Source organism: Scyliorhinus torazame, chromosome 16 (genome assembly GCF_047496885.1).
Source record: "Scyliorhinus torazame isolate Kashiwa2021f chromosome 16, sScyTor2.1, whole genome shotgun sequence".
Lineage (NCBI taxonomy): Eukaryota > Metazoa > Chordata > Chondrichthyes > Carcharhiniformes > Scyliorhinidae > Scyliorhinus > Scyliorhinus torazame.
This window is the reverse complement of record NC_092722.1, coordinates 124,582,729-124,594,372: the sequence shown is the minus strand read 5'-3', so window position 1 is coordinate 124,594,372 and position 11,644 is coordinate 124,582,729. Positions and strand designations below refer to the sequence as shown.

Here is an 11,644-nt window from a genome sequence, read left to right as displayed (position 1 = left end):
ACCTCCTCAGGGCGGCCAGGGTGAGTACGAAGCACTGTGCCCCTGGCACTAAACCCCGACCACAAAACCCGTAACCCCACCCCTCCCTCCGATGGGTAACTCATCCTGGACCATCTGCCAGCACCCATACCGGCTGTCATGGCCGGGTGCACTGGCCACGAAGGCCACCAGCTAGCCACCCCTGTGCTGCCTGTGTATGACTGTCTAACACTGTGGGCGTCTTCAGTCTACTCCTCGCCAGTGAAAATCGACCCACAACTGCAGTGAGAGAAAAAGACCGGAAGGGTAGCAACCCAAATGGAGTGGAAAAGAGCAAAGTGGACATTCCCCAGTAAATTGACTGGGTTGAAACAGGACATTTGTGCTTCGCTGTCAGAATTATGGTGAGGTAAAAGAGGCTATTCTTGATGCATATGAATTGGCTCCTGAAGCCGAGAGGCAAAATTTTCAGAATTTATGGAGATAACTGGGACAGAATTATGCAGAGTTCGAAAGGGTTAAATAGAACAAATTTGATAGGTGGTTACAAGCATTGGGAGTTGAAACTTCATTTGAGGCTCTAAGGGAGGTCATTCTCTTAGAGGAATTCAAGAATTTGCGACCACCTACTGTAAAGAAACCATGTTGAAGAGCAGAGAGTGAAGACTGCTTGACAGGCAGCAATTATGGCTGACGATTATGAGCTCATCTATAAATTTCAACCTTTGTTCTATCACCCCCATAATTTTGGAAAGGATAAGAAGTGGGAGTGTGAAAGAAGGCAGGTAGCCAAGGTAAAGAATTGATAGCAGGGCAGCACGGTGGTGCAAGTGGTTAGCACAGCTGCCTCACGGCGCTGAGGTCCCAGGTTCGATCCCGGCTCTGGGTCACTGACCGTGTGCAGTTTGCACATTCTCCCCACGTCTGCGTGGGTTTCGCCCCTTCAACCCAAAAAAGATGTGCAGGATAGGTTGATTGGCCACACTAAATTGCCCCTTAATTGGAAAAAATTAGTTGGGTACTCTAAATTTATAAAAATAAAAAACAAATGAATTGATAGCTGGGAATGCTCCGATATCACCACCTTGGACCAGGAAGGAAGCTACTGGGGATGAAGGTGAGACTCGAAAGCCTAGGTGTTACCATTTGTTGTGGAAATCATTATAAAGACAAATTCCTCGAGGTTCGATTTAAGGAAATTTATTGACACAAATATATTTATGGAGCGAGAGTGTCCCAGCTGCAAAAGCTAGTGCACTGCACTCTGAATTATGCAGTCGAAAATCATTATATTTATAGTGTGAATTAAACAACTTTGAAGAGATAAAGCTTGGGAACATATGCAAGAGTAAATATGAATGTTTTGCCCTTGGTTTAAAAACAATTTGAGTACGCATTTTGTTGTCCTTCGGAAGAACAACTTATAATCATAACAAGGCCGAGTACAAAGTACTAAGCAGTATTTAGTTTACATTACTTGACCTACTTATTATCACTCGAAAGCAGTGTTAAAATATAGTCAATATTCCCAGTATGCTTCTAAATTGGTAACTCATTAACTTCCCTTCCACAATTCCCTCCTTGTTGATCTTTTGATCAACACCTTTTAGTAAATTATCGTGTCCTCCGTAGAGAAGGGTGGTTTATAATGTAAAGGGAACGGACGTATGACAGTTCCCTGTGTGTTTTGAGCTGGTAGCAAGGAGACAAGGCGGCTTGGGCTGTTCTCCCATGTTAGTACAATAAAAATACCTTGCACAATATTAAAACAGTAACCATACGACAATCAAGATTACAATGGCGATTATAATCCAGAACACAATCCTCTGTTCTGACGATCCTACATCCAAAGCCAAAGTCCCATCCCTCATTTTTGTGTAATCTTGTTACCTCTCTACGAATGTGATCCACCAGATTATCAATTTTTCTGAGTTATCACGGAAGTACGTGCAGCAGTCACTTCCAATCAGGGCACAAGTGCCTCCTTTTTCAGCTAACAAGAAACCAAGAGCCATTCTATTCTGCAGGGCAACCACTCTTCTAGCAACCATCTCAATTTCTATCTGATTTACAGCTTCTGCAGTGTCATTAGCTACCTGCTCAAGGATGTCTCGTAGTTCGGATGCAATAGTGGCTATTCCTAATGGCGGTAGCAATATTCCCAGCATTTGTGTCCATGTCCTAACACTTCGTGTCGGCCTGTGATGGGGATGGTCCTGCAGTTGCTGAATGTGCTGCATATAAGGGACTATGTATCCAAAATAACAGGAGCTTTCACAATTTTTGTGGCCACAGATAAAATGCGACAATCAAGATTATAATCCAGAACATAATCCTCTGTTCTGACGATCCTACCATCCAAAGTCCAAGTCCCATCCCTCATAACCCTAACCCTAACCCTAACCCTAATATGCAGTCAGGTTTCCTTTACTATCAGTCATCATTAGTCTAATCGATCCACTTCCCAGGAGCCTCCACTAGTTTGATTTTCAACTCCTGACCAATAAAAGATGAATAGTCCTTTAGCTGTAAGGTGGAACATAGGAGGTTGCCAATTCAAGGTCTGGTCGCACTGACTCTTGCCGACTGGGTAGGTCCCATATGTTTTATTTTCCTAAAGCATATGCTACCCTTTGGGACTCCAGTGTAATTGAGAAGGATCAAACAGGGTGTTTGACGTGTTACATTAATCCTAGGCCCACACCATTCTTCAAACCTATTCATGTCGTATCCAGCTAATCTCCAATCGAACATATTCTGTGTATCTTCACCACGTCCTGTACTATTTTGTCTTGGAGCCCATTCTGCTATCTCTTTACTGGCGAATGGGATCGGTCGCAAAGGGAAGCCCTCCCCCAAGCATCTGGGAATTTGTGTACAAACCCAACAACTGAATTTATTTACCCTCTCTGCATATGAGTGAGACATGTATATTAAGGTGTTAGTATGCAGTTTACCCTCTACATGATGTTGGATTAATATGATAATATAAAAACATCAACGCCGTCATTCTCTTCAGGTTAGCTTTTCGCTAGTACTCTCAAAGTTCCGTCTGATGTAGTTTACACGAGTTGCGTGGATCCCATCTGGCTTTTCTTTTACTTTAACGGCTGTTCGGGTTGTTAGCAGCACTTGGTAGGGTCCATTTCACCTCGGAGAAAAATAATCTTTGTTTAGTGCTTTCACATATACTTGGACTCCAGGTTTAAAGGGTGTGTATTTCCCTCTTCTGGATGCATCTGAGCCTGTCGCACCTTTTCATGTTTTATTTTATTTTATTTTTTTTCAGCGGTTTCACACATGGCCTGGGCATATTTTAGTGATGCCTCATCTGCCCATATTAAGGCTACTGCCGCTGGAGTCATTGGGGGTTTAGTTCCAGTTGTCAATTTACTAGTGAAATGAGTTCCCCCGGTCACTGTTAATACCCATTGGTATCCCAAACCTAGGTATTCTCTGCTACCAGAATATTTACTACTGTTCTAGCATCATCTCTTTTGGTTGGAAAAGCCTCTACCCACCGTGAAAACATGTCCACTATCACCGATTATTCCTTTGACAAATCATACATGCACTTCAACTTCATCTTCACTCTTTGATTTCTCCTCTTGTCTTAACCTGTGACTTTGCGACCTTGTTACTATACAACCTGGAAAAATCCCAGGATATTCGTCCTTCAACACTTCAGTTGTCTGATTTTCCACTGGCTTATCAACCACCGTAGGCATCACTCCCACCTGCGATCCAGCTTTATCGTTACCCAAGATAATCTGTATTCCTGGACAAGACAGTTTCTCTATTACTCCCACTACCACTTCACCACTCTTCATTGGACTTTCCAACCTTACCTTAAATAATGGAACACAACTCCTCTCACCCTGAATTCCACATATTACCACCTTTTCTGGCAACATTCTTCCAAGACGACGTAACTCCTCATCTCCTACCATCAAAGATTGACTAGCTCCCGTATCTCTTAAAATTGTGACTTCTTTACCTGCTCCTCCTGATACACATGAGTAAACTTTACCCACACAAGTAAATTCTTTAAAAAGATTTGTCACCTTCTTATCAATCACCTCTTGATCAGGCTGTACAATCTTTTGCACCTCCTTCGCTTCACCTGGGTTTTCCTTTACCACTTTAACAAACCCCACATCAGCCTTCCCAGTGCTTTTCTTCAACCACCAACACTGTGACTTTACATGGCCTAGTTTATTACAGTGAAAACATTTGAAACTTTTGATACTCTCCTTATTATCTCCCATCAGTTCAACTTTAGCTTTATCACTTGAGTATTTCTCATGTCCCCAGTTTCTATCCCTCACAGGCTGAAACTGATGTCGGAAACCAAACTTTGATTTATGAACTAATTCATAATCATCTGCCATTTCTGCTGCTAATCTCGCAGTTTTAACTCTCTGTTTTTCCATATGAGTTCTCACTACATCAGGAATTGAATTTTTAAACTCCTCCAAAAGTATAATTTCTCTGAGAGCTTCATACGTTTGGTTTATTTTCAAAGCCCTTATCCACCTATCAAAATTGTCTTGATAGCAACCCGCTTTTAGCCAAGAGCGATGCTCCTGTAGGGAGGCTTGCTCCCGTGCCTGTTTTAACTTTGGTTCTGTTATGGTGGATGTATGTTCAACTGCAGCCGCTTGCAGTTGTGGCTGCTGTTAGAGAGCCAATTCCTTTGCTATTTTGTAAGCAAATCTATTGCCGCATGAGACTTCATTGTCTGTGGTAGTATGCGCTTCACACTTTAAAACGGCTATCTTGCTGGGCAGCTGAGCAGCATCTCGTAAATTTTAAACCAATTTAGCATGTTTAATAGGTTGGCCGGAGGAAGATATGAATCCCTTGTTTTTCCATAATTGGCCAAAATCGTGTACTACCCCAAAGCGGATCGGAAATCAGTAGAAATATTGACTGTTTTATTTTTAGCTAGAATACATGCTTTAGTAAGGGCAAACTATTCGGCCGCTTGAGCAGACGTTCCCGAAGGCAGAGCAAAAGCTTCCACTATCTTGAATGGAGTTACTATTGCATAGCCGACCAGGAGGGTCATATCATTTGGTCGGTTTGCTGGCCCATTGGTGAGAAAGATGATGTCTGGATTTTCTCGCGGGTGAATCAGGTCGAGGGGTTGTGATGGCTTCAACCAATTGTAAACATTCATGATCATACATATGTTCTGCTTCCGAGGGCGCGGGCAAGAGTGTTGCAGGGTTGACAGCTGGCACTCACTTGTAGGTAAAGTTAGTTTCAGAGAGGATTACTCCGTACCCAGTGTGTTGAGCCGCAGTAAACTGCTACGTTGCGGATGAATTAAGCAGCAGCAAAACTGATAGCCTCCTTTTTCTACTATGGCCGCTATGGCTGCTACTGCTCTTAAGCAATTTGGCATACCGTTTACCACACCGGGTAATCGGCAAGGGGTCTTTTCCCTCCTCAATGCTCTTGCACCAGGACCCCAGTTGCAAATCTCCCTGCTTCATTCACATAAAGAGTAAAGGGCTTGCTGAAATTCGGAGGTCCCAAGGCAGGAGTGCTAATCATGGCTTGTTTCAAATTACAAAATGCTTGCTCCCTCTCTGGGATCCAGGTAACAACTGAAGGGGCACCCTGTCGGGTAGCCTTGTGCAGTACTGCGTCCATCTCTCTATAGTCCGGGATCCACAGCCTGCAATAGCCCACCATGCCGAGAAAGGTAAAGGTTTCCTTTTTCGTGCGTGGAGTTGGAACCCTTGCTACAGCCTGTACGCTTTCAGACCCAAGCCTCCACTGTCCACTGTCCTTGCTGCAGCTGAAATCCCAAATACTGGACTGTCTCCTGACAGAATTGCAGCTTGTCCATTGAGACCCTATGCCCTCTTTCTGCCATGTGTGATAATAACAAAAGGGTATTCTGTTGACAAACTAGCCCTTTCTCTGAGGCTATCAATAAATCGTCATCATATTGAGGGAATGTTGAGCCTGCAGTCAACTGGCACTTGTCCAAGTCTCTTTTAATACTGTTAATTCCGATATGAAAAGGCAAATAGATATTGACTTTCTGGGTGCAATGGAATGGAGAAAAAGGCTGAGAAAGAATCCGTTATTGGTGGTATAGAAGACAAAATGACATTTGTGTCCAGCACCAATGGAGCAATAATGATAACAGTGTTATTGATGGCTCTGAGATCTTGTGCAAACCACCACTCGTTGGGTCTTCCTACCTTTGGAATGGGGAGTATCGGGGTATTACAGGGGCTTTGTGTTCTCTTCAGCACCCCTTGCTGTAATAGTGCATTGATCACTCCCTCTATCCCTTTTTCTGTTTCCGGTGCCAACCTGTATAGTTTTAAGTAGGGCAGGGCAACATTCTTCTGTAACTGTACCCTATGCGCTGGGGCAGAATGTACTTTTCCAACATGATTTTTATGTTGAGCCCATAGATGTGGCAGTACCTGGGCCAGGATTGAAGGGAGTAAATGATGACTCTCTCGGGGAGGTTGTTGTCTTTCAAATGTAGCGGGCCATTGCTCCTCTTTCCAGGTCACTTTGCCCTACTGTTTGCCATAAAATTCTATCAGGCAATTCCGTCCGTCCATTTCAATATAAATCCCATGTATTGCATTTCTTCTTTGGCTCTTTGATCACTTCTCCTATTTGCTTTGCCTTAGCGGGATGTCTTACGGCCATGTTAAATAGGGTTCTGAAGTTAAACCCATCCTAAAAAGTTCCCGCTGACTATAGGTCAACTGTACTAACATTCCTAATCCCACAACACCAAAAAATAAAAAGGAGTGACATGCAATGATGTCTGCTGTCCGAAGTGACTTTGCGTTTATAAATTGTATGCATGCTCACACTCACGAGCATACCAAGCCGTGCAATGGGTCACTATATTCTCTCATCTGGACTCGATCAGGTGTTTTAATAGCTGTGCCCAAGGATCATTAATCTTTTGTAAGACTTCCTGCTGTTTAAACATTTTTTTTTAACAGTGGTACCGTAAGGGTTAACGTTCAGCTGCCAGCATAGAACACAGACACAGAGCGATCGGGTGTAGGCTCAGAAGTTATTAAATTTTGCAGCTGACGAGCTCATATTTGAGGTAGTTCTATAAACATTCCATTATCAACGCGATGTATTACCGCTCCTAATTTGCAGAATGTCTGCCTGTCTAATAGGGTCAGGTGTCACGAGTTGCGGTACATCCTTCCTGGGGGTTAAATGCTTCTTGGCCCCTTGCATGATAGCCTCTTTTCCTCTATTTGCTAACCAGTGTTCGAGGGACTCATTTCCTTCATTCAAATGATTATCATTATTGGGAACCCATCCCCCATTTTTGCCGGGTGGGACTGCAATCCCAAAGCTTCAAAGCTGACAAAGATGCACCATATGAGTATTTTGGAAGTAGCAAAACATCCCCTGGGAGGGGGCTATAAATAGCACACATTTAAGTCAAATACCAATGATTGATTTTATAGGCATTAGCTATTCTTAGAGACGTATATTGTTTCTTTGTCAATTCAGAAAAGATCAACTGTCTGCTGAAATGGTTAATGTTTGCTGCAGAATCTAAGGGGCGGAGGACTTGGCATGATGCCGTTTACGTCTTTTCACGTAATCTAAAAACGTATTGATATTCAATTACTTTTAATCGTACAGGCACTTTCTTTCTTTTAAACTGATCGTAGTTTCCAATGTTTCCGTTCATCAGAGAAATCTCAACACAAATCACTTAACTTATAATCTCTGACTCACAAAGACAGACGATAAAAAATACAACCCACTTCATGCTTTGACTAAAATTAATTGGTGAAACAAAACACACAGATTGTCACAGCTCACAAATGTCACAGTTAACCGTTAGCCTTATCTCACGGCTGCAGAAAATCTGAATTCCCTTTCTCTCCAGGAACTCACCTGTTACGCTTTTATCTTAATCTTCTATTTACTTTTTTTCCCCTGTTTTTTTTCGAGAGGGGGGTCAGCTTTAAAACAATTTTGGTCTCTAAGGCACCTTTTTCTTCCCATGCAGCTATCATTAATTTATTAATTAAGATAACTCTCCTAGCATGAGTCACTGGCCAGTAATTAAGGCTGCCGAGCCGCAGACCCCCCTTTCAGCTGGGGTCGGGCTATGGCTCTCTCCCTTTCAGCTGAGAGTGTCCTGTTTAGAGATTTGTTTCAGGATTCACTTCCCGTTAAATGAGGGAAACTGCAATGACTACGCCAATTTGTTGTGGAAATCATAACAAAGAAAAATTCCTCAAAGTTCGATTTAAGGAAATTTATTGACACAAATATATTTGTGGAGAGTGTGTCCCAGCTGCAAAAGCTAGTGCACTGCACTCTGAGTTATGCAGTCAAAAACCATTATATTTGTCGTGTAAAATAAACAACTTTGAAGAGATAAAGCTTGGGAACATATGCAAGAGGAAATATGAATGTTGCGACACAAACTCTCTTACTCGAGAAGGACTTGGTTTTCCTTCTGGAGAAGTAGGGTATTGGTGAAATGGAGGGGCAGAGATTTAGTCCAATTCCATTGCAGAAAGTACAACTAGAGTGTGATTTGGGGTCAAGTCCAATAGTTGTTGGAGTGCTTTTTAAAAAAACTTCATTTTTTCCAATTAAGGGGCAATTTAGCGTGGCCAATCAACCTACCCTGCACATGTGGTAGTATGTATTGGGGGTCATGTGGGACTGGAATCCCTAATGTCATTGGCTGACAGATCCCGGGTCCTGGTTGGCCGTTGACCTCCTGCTCCGCCCTGGAGGCGAAGTATAAGAAGCCGGTGCCTTCACCCGCAGGCCAGTTTACTACCGGGCTGCTGGGGAACAGACACGCTTAATAAAGCCTCATCGACTTCACTCTATTCGTCTCACGGAGTCTTTGTGCGCCACAGCACATCTTTGGGTTGTGGGGGCGAAACCCACGCAAACACGGGGAAAATGTGCAAACTCCACACGGACAGTGACCCAGAGCCGGGATCGCGCCTGGGACCTCAGCGCCGTGAGGCAGCTGTGCTGACCACTAGGCCACCGTGCTGCCCATTGTTGGAGTGTTTAAGCAATTCCCAGTGGAAGAAGTAGATTTGCATTTGGTTAACGATTTAGCGGGAGTGAAGGTGGTAGCTTCATCCATGATTATAGAGAGTCCGAGGGCAGTACAGCAGATAACACCTGAGATGCCAATGGTTGGGCATGTGGGAGTTAGGAAAACCCATTTGGCAGGAAATGACTCAATGGATGAAATGTTGACAGACGTTGATCACATATCAAGTGGCAAATCAGATTCTGAGAACTCTAAGGCCGAAGGTGACCATAAGAAACAGGAGTCTGAATTTAATAATAATGACAGTAATGAAGAGTCAGACAGGAGTTTGAAATTCAATATTGGTTCTGATTATGTAATAATGATAAACAGCTGGCACTGAATCAACCTGTCGCTAACTGATTTTGAACAAATTGAAAGTAATTCTTCCAAAGCGAGTAAAGAAGACAGCAACTTGGAAGAAGAAAGTGAATTGGACTTTTCTAAAAATAATGTGTTCTAGCCCCTTGCACTAAACCCATTGCTATCCACTTGAGATGCAAACATTTCCCAGAGCATTCCTGTTTTGGAGGGCAGTATACAGAATAGCATGGCATCAGTTAATCAGGATGAGAGCAGTAAGGACTGTGAAGTGACACCAAGTGAACGGTTGGTTAACTCACATTTGGATTTGATTTGGATTTGATTTATTGTCACGTGTATCGAGGTACAGTGAAAAGTATTGTTCAGACAGATCGCTCCATACATGTACAAACATAGGACAGTGAATGAAGCATACGGAGTGTAGTACTGCTCAGTAGAGAAGATGTGTGAAGAGATCAGTTCAGTCCATAAGAGGATTATTCAGGAGCCTGGTAACAGTAGGGATAAAGCTGTTTTTGAATCTGTCTGTGCGTGTTCTCAGACTTTTGCATCTCCTACCCAAAGGAGGAAGTTGGAAGAGAGAATAACCCAGGTGGGAGGGGTCTTTGATTACGCTGCCTGCTTCCCCAAGGCAGCAGGAGGTAGCTTGCCCGGGTTGAAGTGGGTCAGCAATTCCTCTGACAGAGACGCTGCTTCACCTCGTGAAACGCCTTCTGGTGCGGGGGCTCCAGTTCCTACTCTGTCCCTTCAGTAATTGGTGGAACAGACTTAGCAGTGTGGCCACCCTGGGTATGAACTTCCCATAATAGTTCACCAGGCCGAGGAAACAGCTGAGCACCATTTGGTCATGAGGGATGGGAGCCTGGCGAATCGCCCGCCTTTTTCTCCTCTGCTCTGCACCCGGGAGCCGAGATATGTGACCTCTGGCGCATGGAAATCACACTTCTGCCTCTGTCCTCAAGCAATTGGACTGCCTCGTCCAATTGCTCGAGGACCTTGGTTAGGTTTTAGAACATAGGACATAGAACGATACAGCGCAGTACAGGCCCTTCGGCCCACGATGTTGCACCGACATGGGAAGTCAAAACACAAAAGCCATCTAACCTACACTATGCCATTATCATCCATATGCTTATCCAATAAACTTTTAAATGCCCTCAATGTTGGCGAGTTCACTACTGTTGCAGGTAGGGAATTCCACGGCCTCACCACTCTTTGCGTAAAGAACCTACCTCTGACCTCTGTCCTATATCTATTACCCCTCAGTTTAAGGCTATGTCCCCTCGTGCCAGCCATTTCCATCCGCGGGAGAAGGCTCTCACTGTCCACCCTATCCAACCCCCTGATCATTTTGTATGCCTCTATTAAGTCTCCTCTTAACCTCTTCTCTCTAACGAAAACAACCTCAAGTTCATCAGCCTTTCCTCATAAGGTTGCGGGACCTTTTCTAGGTGTTCCTGATGCAAAATCCGGGTGATGAGAACATCATCCAGGTGGACGATCACCTTTGGTAACCCTCCCAAGATGTTCTCCATAATCCTCTGAAATATCGCACAATCCCCGATGGGTATTGATTGTCGCATATTTCGAGGAACTAGGCCCGAGCATCAGCTGCAAGCACGCGTGGTTCACGTCCAGCTTAGTGGATGTTTTTCCTCTGCTGAGCAGGACGTAGAGATCCTCGATCCGAGGGACCGGGTAACAGTCAAGGTGGGGTACCTGGTTCAAGGTCATTTATTGTCCCCACAAAGCCTCACCGACCCGCCCGGCTTCAACACGGGGACTGCAGGCACAGCCCAATCGACACAGTGGGCAGGGTGAATAATCCCCAGCTGCTCCAAATGGCCCATTCCCGGTCTACCTTTGCCCAAAATGCTTACGGCACAGGGCGGGCGCAGAAGTATCGGTGGTGGGCATTCTCTTCCACATTGATCGTGGTCATAGCTCCTTTAATGGTTCCGAGGCCTTTGGTGAAAATCGAAGGGAACTCGGACAGCACTCCATCCGGTCCACAGGGGTACATCTGGCACAGGTGTTGCCAATCCAAATGTAGGTGACGCAGTCAATTGTTCCCCAATAGGCTGGGCCCATTATCGTGGACTACCACCAATATTAAGCACGCAGACTGGTCTCCATATGCCAAGGGCACATGGGCTGTATAGTAAGGGTTCCACGGTATAAGTGACCAGTCGGGTTCCCATGTCGCGAAGCTCGAGTGGCTGAAGGCCTGTCCGGATGGTGGTAAACATG

The 11,644-nt window shown here is 44.4% G+C and overlaps 1 protein-coding gene across 1 annotated transcript in view; it reads right to left on the bottom strand.

Annotated features, from left to right (window-relative positions):
* The window catches only part of LOC140392295 (interferon-induced protein with tetratricopeptide repeats 5-like), an 18,040-nt gene extending 6,623 nt beyond the window's left edge, over window positions 1–11,417 (bottom strand). Inside the window, exon 1 of the mRNA XM_072477610.1 lies at window positions 11,275–11,417. Coding sequence (XP_072333711.1) covers window positions 11,275–11,417 — 143 coding nt within the window. The remainder of the gene's footprint in view (window positions 1–11,274) is intronic.
* Between the last annotated feature and the right edge of the window lie 227 nt (window positions 11,418–11,644).